The sequence below is a fragment of the Bemisia tabaci genome, chromosome 4, assembly GCF_918797505.1.
Source record: "Bemisia tabaci chromosome 4, PGI_BMITA_v3".
NCBI classification, from domain to species: Eukaryota; Metazoa; Arthropoda; class Insecta; order Hemiptera; family Aleyrodidae; genus Bemisia; species Bemisia tabaci.
In genome coordinates this window covers 46,712,430-46,726,842 of record NC_092796.1, presented here as the reverse complement: position 1 = coordinate 46,726,842, position 14,413 = coordinate 46,712,430, and the positions used below count along the sequence as shown (strand labels likewise).

The 14,413-nt window shown below is 34.9% G+C and overlaps 1 protein-coding gene across 2 annotated transcripts; it reads left to right on the top strand.

Annotated features, from left to right (window-relative positions):
- The first annotated feature begins 980 nt into the window (after positions 1 to 980).
- TyrRS (Tyrosyl-tRNA synthetase) lies at positions 981 to 13,871 on the top strand. Of its 2 annotated transcripts, XM_019048472.2 has the most exons (9): positions 981 to 1,136; positions 2,372 to 2,585; positions 3,666 to 4,104; positions 5,044 to 5,229; positions 6,297 to 6,518; positions 8,670 to 8,819; positions 10,176 to 10,326; positions 11,190 to 11,334; positions 12,404 to 13,871. In XM_019048472.2, the coding sequence occupies exons 2-9, from the start codon at positions 2,379 to 2,381 to the stop codon at positions 12,515 to 12,517; spliced, it is 1,614 nt and encodes a 537-aa protein (XP_018904017.2). In that variant the 5' UTR covers positions 981 to 1,136; positions 2,372 to 2,378; the 3' UTR covers positions 12,518 to 13,871. The 2 variants fall into 2 exon arrangements, with proteins under 2 accessions (XP_018904017.2, XP_018904018.2); XM_019048473.2 differs by lacking the exon at positions 2,372 to 2,585 and having other exon boundaries at positions 1,010 to 1,136.
- The last annotated feature ends 542 nt before the right edge of the window (positions 13,872 to 14,413 follow it).

Sequence of the window (14,413 nt, the reverse complement as noted above, 5' to 3'; positions counted from 1 at the left end):
CAGACTTAGCAAGCGATCTGCATAGCTAGGGAACACGGCAGCCTTGTGATTTCGGAGCGGAGATGCCAAAACATAAAATTTAGAGAAAGAGTACTTAACAACTGAAGTAACCACTTTTATTCATCATGTGCCTTCATAAGGGTGCGGTCGTGTAGTAGAGGAAACTAACTGATGACAATCATTGCATCAAAACCATAAGCGCTAGTTAAAAGCAAGCAATAAGGTTACACTTTTTCACGAATCTAATCACATCACCCATACTCCTTAAATTACAAGTCTCCCGATTTACGAGTATTAGGGGAAAAGTCTACGAGAAACTAATTGATCCTGTGATTCAATGCCTTTTAATACATACATTTCTACCAATTTCACTTAATGGATTCTAACCTCTAACTCTTAATTCACGCTCATGCTGCTCATGTTTCGAGAGCGATTATCAGATTATCTCACAACCCGCACAATCTCACAGACACAGACCATCGACAGTGGTAGAAAGTGAGAAACACCTATAAAGAAATCTCATGCTTACTTTTTGGTTTGGCAACATCGTAAAATTCGAGACAGCCTTACATCTCGAAACCTCGACCGATCGATTTGGGCACATTGCCAAAGTTTCGATCTCTCGCTCGACCATGTTGGATTTTTGGAGGTAATGCCGTTGTAGGTAATGTCCTGCCCCCCGTATTCGATACATCAAACGGCTGAGATTGTATCGATATCGATTGGTTCAAAACATAAACATAGCCTCAAAAGTAAATTCAGAAATGTAAGAGAACGGGTCTTTTGTAACAGATTTTTCATTCTTTTGAGCACCAAATGCCAATTCAAAGTGAAATTGTCAGGAAATTTCTCATTTTCAGCTTTTCCAACTTAAATCCCTACTGTTTGGTTTGAGGTTATGTTCTATTGTTTTGAACCAAACGATACACCGAACCGTTATCGAATACGGTCTATTTTGTTTACAATCGTGACGTCAGTGGTTTGATTGCACTGCACTTGGAGGTTATGTTTACCAAATTTCGTTCCTTTTCTTGCGTGGCCACTGCCACAATCTCACGTGTGCCCCTTGTGCCGTGAATTTCGTTGCACTCATCACAAATTTAGCGCTTTTCTCTCAATTTTATCATCATCTAAAGGTAATAACATTGGTTTTCTTTTTATCCGTAACTTTCCTTTAACTCTCACGTCCACCATCATTTAATTATGGGTTTCCATACTGGAAGATCAGCATTGCCATTTTCTGTCTTGCATTAGTTTTTTTTTTCTGATCGTTATTTAGTATTACTTATTAGATAATATTGCGTGGTACCATTAATTATCTGCTCTGCCTGTAAGTAATTTACCATTACTTTGCTTTCCAATTCCTTGCATACTTAGAGAAATGAACAGACAAGCATGCGCCTTGTCAGTTGCCCTGAGTATATCTTTCTCTGTACTGTGGCGCATCTTATTCAATTATGCTAAGTCTTCTCCTACCTGTATTATTACTGTGACCTGTCCAAAAATTCTGAATAGCTAAATAAGCTGTCAGCTTTTGCACTGTCACCTTAATATCAGTGTAGGTAGTAAGTATCTTGACGTATTGAGTGCCTTCAGGGTTTTTGTGATGTGACCTTGTTTTAACAAGTAATTATCCTATCTAGATGGTGTGAAGGATTATAATATTGTCATGTTGTCCACTCAGGAGTAGACCAGTATCTCAAACAAAAATTTGAACATCACTGTCAATTTTTTGTTAATAAGTATGATGACTTGCTAGAGTAGTAACTCAACCCAGAAATTTCTCAAATTAAGTAACTCACAAGCGAGAAATAAAATGAGTTTACTAGGCAAAGTCTCATTGACTTTTAAAGGGAGGGAGAAATTTACTGTTTGAAGACGATAAACACTGTCCAATTGTGCCAGCTTTAGATATGCCTTTTTTAACTTAAAAACATAACTTAATTTTTAATTAAATTTCGGCCCATTGTCCTTGAATGGGCTCATTATTGAACATTTTTTATAAAATATTGAAAAATTGATTTTTCTGACCCCAATTCTTTTTTTTGTTGTTACCGAACAATTTCAGTTACACACTTGAAGGAACCCCTCTGCCTAATTCCACCTAGGTAAATTAATTCAATGAATGAGTAAAATTTTGATTTCTCATGTATGAGTTGATTTTGGAAATTTTCACCATGTCTGCATGTCTCACTATTAATTTCCACAAGGAAACATGTATTTAACACTCGAGTTTCTATTGACTTATGTGATCCAGCAAGATTCAACTCTGAATTTTCAATTTGGGCTAGGAGTATTTTACACCAAAACTGATATGCTAAGTTCCCTATCATGTTGTTTTCTCCTCTAATGAAAATAATTCACTGTCTAGGAACAAGATGGGTGTAGCCGAGCTAGATTTTGAGACCAAGAAAAACTTGATCACCCGTAATCTGCAAGAGGTGCTGGGTGAGGACAAGTTGGATGCTGTCTTAAAGGAAAGAAATCTAAAAATATATTGGGGAACTGCAACCACAGGAAGACCACATATTGCTTACTTTGTTCCTATGTCCAAAATTGCTGATTTTTTGAGGGCGGGTTGTGAGGTAGATATATATGCCTTCTATTCTTCATTTATTTCAACCTTTTTTTTTAAAAAATCAGTCTGTAGGCTGAAACACATCTTTTTCCTATACAATTTACATTGTCGTAGAGAATGGGTCAGTGACAGGAGTTGGAATTTTCACATTTTTTGTTTAAATATGAAAATTACCTACTTACTTGAGACAAAAATTATGAATTAAGATGAAATACATCAATGTATTCAAATACACAGGCTTAAATAGGAAATGTTGCTCAGTTACGCACAAGGGGATCTATTTCCTCAACTTGAAAGCATCTTTTCTTCAAGATCTCATGGCATAAAAAAACTGAAAAATGTTCTGAACTCAGCTCATTTATTGTTTTTACATGAGCAATTAAATTTCCTGAAGCCACTGACACATTCTTACTTATCCTTCAAGATTTTCCTTGTCATCAATGATCTTGATAAAGCTTCACTGATGTCTGAAGTCTCCTCTTGTCATATTAGTAGCAATGCCAACAGAAAACAAAGCCAGGCTTTGCCCCAAAATTTGTGAATTGACTAAGTAGCAAACGTTAGAATATTAGTCATGGCAGAAAAATACTTGTATCAGGAAAGGTAGACAAGCTGACATATATGTGGAAGGAGGGGGAAGAAGCGCTTTTTGTTGCTGCAACTAAAATGAATTAAGTTTTAACATAAGCTGTCATTTCATTTTGAAGGGAAATCAACAAAATTTTCATTAAGTTGAGGACAAGATGTCTGAGGCCCAGAAAATCCAGAAACTTTGTGATTTCATCAAGTAATCTTAAGGAATATCATGAATTTTATCAATTTGACAGTTGAACTTTTCTCCTTGTTTCACTCAGAAATAATGTCAGTTTTTTTAGCGTCCGCTGATATATTAATAAATTCGAACTTTGGGTTTGAAAATTACTTTAACTCCCCAAAAATCTAGAAGAAAATTTGAAGAAAAATTTGGTTTTTCCCCCCTGAAAATCAAAGAATGAAAAAATGTAAGATGTTAGACCCAATAGTTGAAACACATGTTCCTAGTAAATTAGGATGTATATTTTTCAAGTGTTGTAAAATTTTTTTCCAGGTGACAATATTATTCGCTGATTTGCACGCATTTTTGGACAATATGAAAGCTCCATGGGATCTACTAAAACTGCGTGCCCAATACTATGAGCACTCAATCAAAGCTATGTTGACCTCCATCGGTGTGCCCCTGGAGAAACTGAAGTTTGTACATGGCACAGGCTACCAGCTCTCTGAAAAATTCACGCTAGATGTTTACCGCTTTTGTTCTGTAATCACAGAGCATGATGCCAAGAAAGCAGGGGCAGAAGTTGTTAAGCAGGTAGAACACCCTCTTTTGTCTGGTCTTCTCTATCCATGTTTGCAAGCCTTGGACGAAGAATACTTGGGAGTTGACGCCCAGTTTGGTGGGGTTGACCAGCGCAAGATCTTCACCATGTCAGAGAAGTACCTTCCGCAGTTAGGATACGCTAAAAGGATACATCTTATGAATCCCATGGGTAAGTAAACCGTTATTTTTATTAGTTGAAGCAGGGTTCTTTAAAATTGGGTTCTTAATGCAATACATACCTATCTCCAAAAGGAAACAATCTCAAACCAACTCAATACTTAATTTTGAAAAAACATCCAAATTAACACAATTAGCAATTTTCTTGAAACAGCTGCTTCAATAATCATTTCATTTATTTATTGTTAGGTGAATAAAAAGTGGTCATGAGTATCTAATTTTCTGATAATTTTTTATTTTTTCTTTTTAAGTATAATTTATTTTTATATTCATAGGTAAATAGTAGAAGATAATATTGGTTTCAAAATCTGCTGGGCTGGTTGCAGCTTTGGTATAGTGTTAGATGAACCACTATGCAACCTCATGGTTAACATACATCTAGGTATCTTTTTAATTTTGCACTGTGATCGGCCATGTTCACAGCTGCTACGGCATTACTGTGGCATCGGTTGGACACATGGACCAATCACAGAGCACCATATTCATCTCTGGCTGTCGGAGCTAGCTATGGAAAGGTTGCAGGACCAATTCTCGCGATCTTCCAATTTACTATCATTTCCTTAACTTTTATCTTCCTCTATTGTGACGACCCCATTATAGTGGTAATAAAATCGTGTTTGTAACATATGCACATCTCTAAGCAAAGTTCTCATGAAGAGAGGTGACAAATATTTATTTTAGTAATACTTAACAAGATCAAATGGACGAAGAATAATGAAGAAAACATTTTTTTGTGGAAGGCATCTGAATAGTGCTCTCCTAAATTCTGTTCATTACTTATTAGAGTGAAGTAAACCTCATTAGAAGCGAAGCATAGTCAAACTGTGTTAGGATATCTATCTAACTAGTCAATGTAGCCAATCAGTTCATTGTAACATTTAAAATTACTAAAAGACGTCAGTGTACTGTAATCTTTGTAATTTCAATTCAGTGCCAGGTCTTGCTGGAGGAAAGATGTCATCATCAGTTGAAGATAGCAAAATCGATCTGTTGGACCCACCTGATGCTGTTAAGAGGAAACTGAAAAAAGCATTCTGTGAGCCAGGCAACATTGCTGACAATGGAGTCTTGGCGTTTTTGAAGCATGTCCTTTTTAGTCTGTTGAAACCAGATGAAAGTAAGTTCATAAATCATTTCAGACTGTCTTTCATTCTTCAAAGTGATTATGAAGTGCCTTAGGGTCATAAGTAATTGTTAGATTTAGCTATTTTCCAAATTTAAGCCTTCGGTGAAGGTCAGTTTCATTTGTATGATTTCAAAAACCGCTACTTGTCTGTCTGAAAATTTCATGAAGTTTGATGGCCAATGAACTATCTTTCACAGTTTAAAATTTTTATGGAAAGTTTTTGTTGATTTTAAGGAGCTGAAACTTCAGTATCCGAGATCAAATTTCTCGCTTCAAAAGTTTATTTCAAAACAAATTCTGTTCAAAATTTCCAACACCTCAAATCTTTCAAGAATTTGAATTACTTCTCCTATTCTTTGAATACTTTAATTATCATCATAAAAAATAATTATCATCTTAAAAAATTCCTTTTAGGCTCTGTTTTCAATAGTTCGTCTTCTAATCATGTAGTCTGCCAAAATTAGCTTTGCCTCCTTTTTTCACCAACCTTTGAACCTCTCTCAGTATTAGTGCTTTGACTCAGCCGTTGGATGTTGTTTACACTTTTAACAACACTGAGTGAGGAAGGAATACTGCTTCTTGAGGAGCATACCAAAACCGTTGAAGTGCGGGTTTGTTTCAGGGAGACTCTGGTTTCTCGTGTGAACGGAAAATTCAAAATTTTGATAATCAATAAAAAAATTCATATTGATCTCGCAAATTAATGTTTGTGAAATTTTGAAGAGAAAACATTTGTCAGAATGGTTGAATTCAAACCTTGTTCAGTGGTTCGTTGGTTTTCTATACTTTTTTAAAAGTTTGATTTCAGTAGAGTGTCCCAACTATTCAGATGAAGCATTATCTACCCTGGTTTTCCCAAGTATCGTCACCCAAATTCATAGCACAAAGCTACAATTACCATCAAGTGACTCACGCTCGGTTGTCTCTGTCGTACTATGAATGTAATTGCTATGTAGCATGACCTAGGTTGCTTTGTATTATCATTATCACTTTAATTAAAACAAACTCTTATTTGATTTTTATTTTCCATGCTAATAACTGATGCAATTTTTTTGCAGCTTTCGTAGTGTCAAGAGATGAGAAAAATGGTGGTAACTTAATCTTCAAGAATTATGAAGAGGTTGAAGTTGCTTTTGCGGAGCAAAAACTGCACCCAGCAGACCTAAAGGCAGCTGTCGAGACTCAAATCAATAAATTACTGGCGCCAATCCAAGAAGTATTCAAGAGCAAGGAAATGCGGACCTTGGTTACGCAAGCGTATCCTCCACCAGGCAAACAAAGTGAGTTGCCCTCATCACTTTTATTTTTTTCTCTCTTTTTTTTAGCATTTCATTTTTGAATCTTTTGAGCAAGAATCATGGCCTATATTGAATTGCAATTTTTGTCTGAAAGTTCCCCTGCAGCTCTGTCGTTAAGCCATGTATCAGATATCATCTATAGTGCTATCTGTTGGAGAGATCATAGAAAATAACTTCTGACTGTCTTCTTTATGTTGCACTGCAGTTTGTCAATATACATAAAATAACCTTGTAATTATTGGTGAGAAAATTTACTGTAGCTCAGGGGGTATAGGTGGTAGATAAATAATGTATTGCTAGAAGGTTAATGAAAGCGCTTTGACAGTGAAATTATAAAAATAGTGCATCTCGATCTGCAATATTGCAGATTTTTTGACATATCTTAGATCCTCAGAAGGTGGTTATTAGTGCTAATTGCACAAAGTTTTGTGCAATTTTATTTTGTTTTGTTCTAGAATACTTTCTCAAAATTTTGTCTGAACTTGCCTTACAACATTCTCTCTAAAATGGAAAATGAAGTGGAAATTTTGGAACATCCTACAAAAGATGCATATTTTTGTAGTTTCACTGTTGATAAGCAATCAGTATAATTCGATTTGTTTGATAGCAGTAACAGAAGCACCATGTTCAGCATTTTTCTGCCTCCAATTTTTTCATGGTGGGGTGTTCAACAGCATGCAAAACAGGGAAAAATAGAAATACATCTTGCATTATAGCTTTCTTTATCAAATCGCAAGTTGAGTTACCTTTTATCTTTTTTGCCGTGAGAGATTCACAGTTTTCACAAAAAAATTACCGACTCCACTGCAACCATTTCAGCTAATTTATTAGGCATCAGCAGGTAAAAATGATGAAAATCACATGAAATACATGAAAATAAATAACAAACTAAAGTTAAGACCTTAGGAGCTTATCTCTGCACTATGGTCTGGAAGTGCCAAATCGTGTTCAAAAATCCGATTTTTGAAAGTGCGAGAATCTAGCAACCCAGCATACAGCCCTTATCTACATCATGTGGCAGTTGTGAAACGATCTATCAAATTTTATGTAAGCCTATTTAAGATCAAATTATGGTGGCGAACTTCACATGCTCCGAGGTAATTAAAGAAATGTGAGAATTCGAGGTGCAAGTCATCACATATTACCTTGTGCTGTGCTGTTAAAAGTCAGCATAGATCCTCGATCAAATATGGAACAGAAGGCTCAAAGTAAGCACTTTTTGATGGTTAATATTTTTAGTATTAAGATTAATTTTTCTGGCCACTACAAGACTCCAAAGTTTTGTCTGATATTGGGCCAAGAATGACCTTGACCTCAACTTTTCATTATCACTAGCTATTGCTGGTGCGTTCTTATCTATGTAAGAATGTAGCTCATATTTTCCTACAACCGAATATGGCAAGTTTTTTTGCGTATTTTTACATCTGGGGCCTTTTTCGGTCATTGTAGCGAAAGGTTTATACAATTTTTGGAGCAATCTGATTTCAATGTATTAGGAGATAAAACACCAATAGATCAAAAACATAAAGCAAATTTTATCCAATGACAATAATTTATTATCTTTCTCTGGGAAAAATACCAATTTTTAAGGCTTTTGCCCTGGTAGACTCGTCATTTTTGAAAAACTGAGCTGGTAGAGTGTAGTTTCGTAACCTGTAAAACACTAAACTGTCATTTAATATGGTATCCAAATCATAGTTAGAATTTTTTCCAATTTTTTGGTTTTAAAGGTCTGTCGTCATCTTGGATTTCAGAATTTTGTAAAACTAAGATCTTATTTGAACTCAGTGACTCATAAATCATGGGCACAAGAAATTTCACGATATTTTGATCATTTCCTGATTTTTGGTCACATTTTGGGGCTCTCGGACCGTAAAGCACTGCTGGGACGAAGAGTAAGGGCGATAATGTCATCGTGATTCATTCTTCTACGAGCAGCTGTTCGGGTTACATCATGGGGTATACTCACATAATGCCAAGATTTTTTGGTTTTCGGCTACTCATAATGCAAAAACTTAATAATTTGAAAACTTAACTTGAAAATTTAATAAACCTAACATAATACGTTAAATACTCACAGCTGAAGTTTAAGACACTATCCAAATTTGTAAAATTAGTAACTTTGAATTTCAGAGCCAGGTGGTGGTGGCAACAAGAATGCAAACAATGCCAATGTTCCGGATGAATTAGTGCCCAGCCGATTGGACATCAGAGTGGGCAAGATCGTTGAGGTCTCTCGACATCCTGATGCAGACTCTTTGTATGTTGAGAAAATTGACCTTGGTGAGTTGGAAGCTCTGCCTTTGAAGGAAAGCTTGCATGGTTATTTATCTATTGATTTAATGTTTATTATTTGTGGCTGTCCATGGAAGAAAGTATCTTAACTCTAAAGCTCAAAATCCGGTCATTGATATCAGAGCATGGAGGAGTGCTCTACTTTACGATCATTTTTGGATAAAATCCATGATGAAACAACACACCAAACTGAAATTATAGCGGCTTAAAGTTTGCCGTGTAAGTATGCTAGATTACAATCCAATGACACCTAATGACGCTGCAATGAACTAGACCGTTTCCAGCGTACCTTTTAGGAAAACAAAGCGAGTTTTCTGTCAAAATTTAAAAATATGATTTTCCCCCCGAATTGAACAAAAATCGCTAAACGGAAAACTTTGACTCCATGAATTAAAGTCTTTCCCACGTTGATAGTTACAAATAGTATTTGCTACTTACATACACATATTATTTAACATTCATAAAATTTCAGTCAACCGAAAGAGACATTTCAATCCCAAAGCAACCTTCTATGTTGCTGTGCTGAGGAATTATGAACACTGTACAAGCACTGGAACATTGCTAAATTTCCTCAAATGAAACCTTTAGTTTTAATTGATGATGTACATATTTCTCCTGGAAATTTTCAAATGTGTTCGACCGATTTGTTGGTAAGATTCCTTTGAAAATTTTCAGGAAAAATATTTACGAGTTTTCATTGAAATTATCATTGCATGTAAGCATCGGATGACGTATGACATTGTTTGATTTTGTGATTTTCCTTGAGGATGGAAGCAACTGAGGAAAAATCTCATCGTCGAAAATTTACAGTAAACCTGGCCGAAAGAAATAAAGTAACAATTTCTTGAGCTTTCGTATTTAGTGTGCTTTACATTGTACTTTAAGTTACTCATGAGGATTTTAATATTTTAAACCTCAATCAAAAGAAATTCATTCTAGATTCTCCTCTTTCTCTCGGTAGTGGAATCATTTATGAAAAAATACATACAGTTGAACTGATGGAAAACTGGGCATTTATACTGAGCTGAGATATTTGACTCAAGATTTCTCACCAAGCTTTTTAAAGTTGATAGTGAAGCTCACAAAGTCTTTAACTGGGGTAAAAAGAAACTCTCTGAAAGTTCTCTTTGTTCCAGAATAAAATAATTTTGAACCTCAATCTTTTTAACGTGAGCAAAGAGAGATTAAGTGTAAAGATCTTATCATTTCGACAGGTCAAATTATGGGATGACAAGTGGAGCAGTGGCTAGGTTTCAAATGCTAGCGATCCTATTTTTGGGCAAGTTTTTATGTAGCTAAGTATCAGTCAACTCAACTATTCTAAAAAAAATGTCTTATTTATAGGTGAAGAATCGCCGAGGACAATTGTTAGTGGCCTGGTCAACTACGTCCCAATCGAACAAATGCAAGACCGGTGGGTTGTCGTCCTTTGCAACTTGAAACCAGCCAAAATGCGCGGTGTTGAGTCTTGTGGCATGGTTCTTTGTGCATCTGTGTAAGTACCTCTTTTCCAACTTTATATTTTTAATCATTGAATATTTTGTCATTTGTGAATCATCCTAACATCATGTTATATTATACAGTATTCTCTTGCTATAATGACACTCATTACAACGAAAGTCTCTCTTTTGCGAAGGAATCCCCCGGTCCCTTGCCGATTCGTTACAGTGAAAGAGTACTCTAGTACTTGTAAATGCAATTCTGATATACCTTTAAGGTGCGTTGCTTCGTTTTTAGGTGCGAAAATTTTATTTTTAGACAAGTATGGTATTTGAGCAGAATACAAAAAATAGGTATGTGTCGGAGCTATGCTTTTTCATTTTGACAACTTACAAGCAGCCGTAAAATTTTAACCAAATAAATGCAATGAGAGCCCATTTGAAAGGTAGTAGAACAAGCTGCTAGCCCCTACTAACCAAATTTTTTAGTAATTTTGTTAAAACGGGTCAACTCTCAGTTATTTTAGAATAGCCTTTGTATCAGGTAAAAATTAAGGACAAACTATGGAGCACACGATTTTACTGGATTTGCATCTATATCATGATGTTACAGAAATGAAGTGTGCAAATTAAGCTAGCCAGTAAGGGCCTCTTGATGATCTTAATTTTTTCCATTCATATCAGCTGACTGAGACAAAAACTTTGAAAGTCTGTTGCCAAGGTTTACTGTACTGAGATTACTTTAAAAATAATCAATCAGCAATCAAAATTTCCATGTTTCATTTGATTCAAGTGTTAGTTAAATAAAATTTGTACTTAGACTGTTAAAGTGCTCAACGGTATTCATCGGTAGCTAAGATCTATTGAAATTTTTTCTTTTTCAAATTTGTATGTAACTTTTTCCTCTCCTGAATTTCAGTGATACGGAAGGTGCCAAAAATGTCGAACCTTTAGATCCTCCAGAAAACTGCACCCCTGGAGAGCGAGTTATTGTTGAGGGTTACGAGACTGGGAACCCTGATGATGTTCTCAACCCTAAGAAGAAAGTTTGGGAAAAGTTACAGGTAAGAAAACGAATTAATAACTCCTATCTCAAGCACATAAGTTGTTACTTCAGGAAATATACAGAAACTGAGGATAAAGAAAATTTTGTCCTGAGGTTTGGGACTTTTTTTTTGGAGGTTCTTACTTTTCTTTATCATTCACTATCAACCTGGATTTAGTCTTTGTCAGCTGGGTCCAGCCTGGATTGTTAAAATTTAATGATCATCAATGGCAGAGAGCTTTCTTAGAGAACAACTTTTCAAGCTAGGTTCAAATTAACCCATCAAGAACTTGGAACAGTCGCAAATTGGCAACATCTCCAAAGTGGCTTGAAATTCAAATTAAATGCACAACTGTGAGGGTCAAAATTTCAAACACCCTTGTCTTGGAAAAGTAATATTCTTGTTTGTAGGATAGCCAAAGTGTCTGAATGTGTCTCTAAAAGGATTAGGGTGATTTTTCGATTTAAAAAGAATTCCAACATCCTAGTTTGTGTATATGTATTATTTGATATCTAACATTTGCAGAGCTTTTGTAACTTAGATTACTGCTCTCCTGTAACTTACTCCTTGTTATGGTCCCAGCTTGTTTCAAGACCAATCCTTAGCTTTTAAATATCAGCGCAAAATCTATTGCTAGCAGCCTCAACGATTGGCCTGTTTCTATTTTTAGTTTATTTATTTATTTAATTTTTTTATTATTATTATATTTTTTATGACAGAAATTATTTAACTTACAATAAGGGAATAATGTGCCACCTTATTTTACCAAATGCAAATAAGTGATTCTCAGTTTGTAGGAAACAAATTAACTTGTGATGAAAATCTTTGGTGTGAAGCTCTATATAGGTTGAAGCAGATCCAGTGTATTAAAATGTATTTAAGACAACTTTCACGGTTAAATCGAGAAAAAAATCACTGATTTATCGCAGCAGAGCAGCTCTGGTCCAGTGGCCAAATTGTTCTGTGATAACTTTCACTCATCTCAAATTGGTCCAATTTAATTTTCTCTCAGTTTGGTTTAATTGTTTAGCTTGCCCAGTATTTCATCTTTACATTGTACAAATAAACTTGTCCTTTGTGATTGCAGGTAGATCTTAAAACGTCTGCTGAGTGTGAGGCACAGTGGCAGGGTAATATTCTTCGCACAAAAACAGGCGGCAAAATCACTTGCAAGTCCATGAAAAACTCCCCCATCAGATAATACCAGTGTCATCGAGTACATCTAATTTTTTTATTTCAAATCTCTAGCTGTAAGTTTTTTATTTATTTATTTTTATTATTTTTTTTTCTTTCCTTTGCTGTGAATTAATACTTACAAAGAGGGTGAAGTCCAAAGCACCTGTTTTTCATAAAAACAGAAAAAGACTGTTACAACTTAGCATACTTTTTGAATTTTAATGAATCTCTGTTCATTACTAAATTTTATCCATCATGAAAAAATATTTGCTGGTTTTTTCCTGACAGAGGTTAATAACAACTCCAAAATCCTGGAAAAGAAGAAATCATGGGACAGTTTCAACTCTTTGTGTGAGTAATTGTCCTCACATATGTCTGAATATCTTTGCATCAGATTGAGTCAGTGTGTGGATGATGAAACTTAAAGAAAAATTGTATCTTGGTTGTAGTGCTTCAGGGTGCAAAAAATACCCGATCTTGAATTGGGCAAACTCAAGACAGATCTTTGAATGTGAGGCAAAGTTATAACCTCATAAATGAGGTCTTGAAAATTAAGAGTCACGCAGAGTCAAAAGTGCGGCAATCACTAATTTTCTTTGAGGTAGAGATGTCAGATCACAAGAAATGGTTCTTTTTTCGGAACTTCTTGCACCCTTACAGTGTTTCATTATTACAGCTCTTACTTAGTTTTTTCCCCAAAAAAAATAAATATTTTCTGTATGCCATTTTTTGGCAGAGATTTTTAAATACCTGAAGAAAAATCGTGCAAAGTTAAGAAGAGATTTTAAAAGTGAGTGTGCTTTGAAATTTTTAATGTCCCAACGGAAGGTATATAATTTCTTAGTTTTGCCATCAATATGTAACAGAATCTGATTTAAATAATTGTGTAGCTCTTTTGAATGTCATAATCTCTTCACCTCAAATATTTTTTTCTTTCGTATGAAGTTCCATCTAAAATTTGATGAATGTTTGTTTCCTAGAACTTTTTAGTCCCGACTTCTTCACAAGATAAAATATTCTGAATTGTATGTTTTTTGTTACGTCTTTTGTAACTTTATCAGTTCAACAGTGTTTTTTGTTACATCTTTTGTAACTTTATCAGTTCAACAGTACTGAAAATTGTCCTGGTGTAAGACTTAGTGAAAGAAACAGGCTTTAATCTTTTAGGAGAGGAAATTGTCAAAACTGCTTTTAACTAATTATATCCCTGTGATACCTCGTAACCCTTCAATGTTTAACTTGAAGTGATTGATTGAGGCCTAGTATTTTATCCGGTATTAATTTAGCAGTAAGTAAAATCTAATGAAAAGTGTGTCAAAACGGAGTGTGTTAAAACCAAATTTGTGGATTACATGTTGAGAATGTTTTTTGAACTATAATTATTTCTTTTCATTCATTAGGTTAATGCCCCTAAAAAAATTCGAAATGTGTACTGAAACCTGAATGAGACTTTTTTTTATGCAGTGTACTCAAGTGTACTTCTAATTTAAAACCAGAAGGATCAGGAATTTTTCAAATGAAGGGAGATTTTGAATCACAGTAAGTGATTCCATTGAAAATTTGAAATTTAGAGATTTACTTAAGCTCTGTAGTACAAAGTAGGGTGGCCGGTTGTTCTTCAGTTTGAAATTACATGCCTCTTTTTCTGAATACTAAAAGTAGCAGCACCAAAACGACACCACAAAAATATTTTGAAATCATTAAGCATCGGGAAAGTATTAAGAAAATTTTATAATTTAAGGTTCTCAACAAATCTGTAAACAATTCATTTACTGTATTAGGAGATTTCTCAAAAAGTTCAGTCACTCTGGAGGGTTCAAGGAGTTTCTAATCAGTTAGTCGTGACATCACGACGTGCATCGAACATCAATAGGAATTTCAATGTAAGAAAAGACTAAATACCAAAAACCAAATGAAAAAA

Bases quoted from the DNA above. Each gene is read 5' to 3' on its own strand.
- TyrRS (XM_019048472.2), top strand. From the start codon at position 2,379: ATGGGTGTAGCCGAGCTAGATTTTGAGACCAAGAAAAACTTGATCACC. The intron at 4,105-5,043 runs GTAAGTAAACCG...ATTTCAATTCAG, and splicing joins ACATCTTATGAATCCCATGG to TGCCAGGTCTTGCTGGAGGA. The intron at 6,519-8,669 runs GTGAGTTGCCCT...TTTGAATTTCAG, and splicing joins TCCTCCACCAGGCAAACAAA to AGCCAGGTGGTGGTGGCAAC.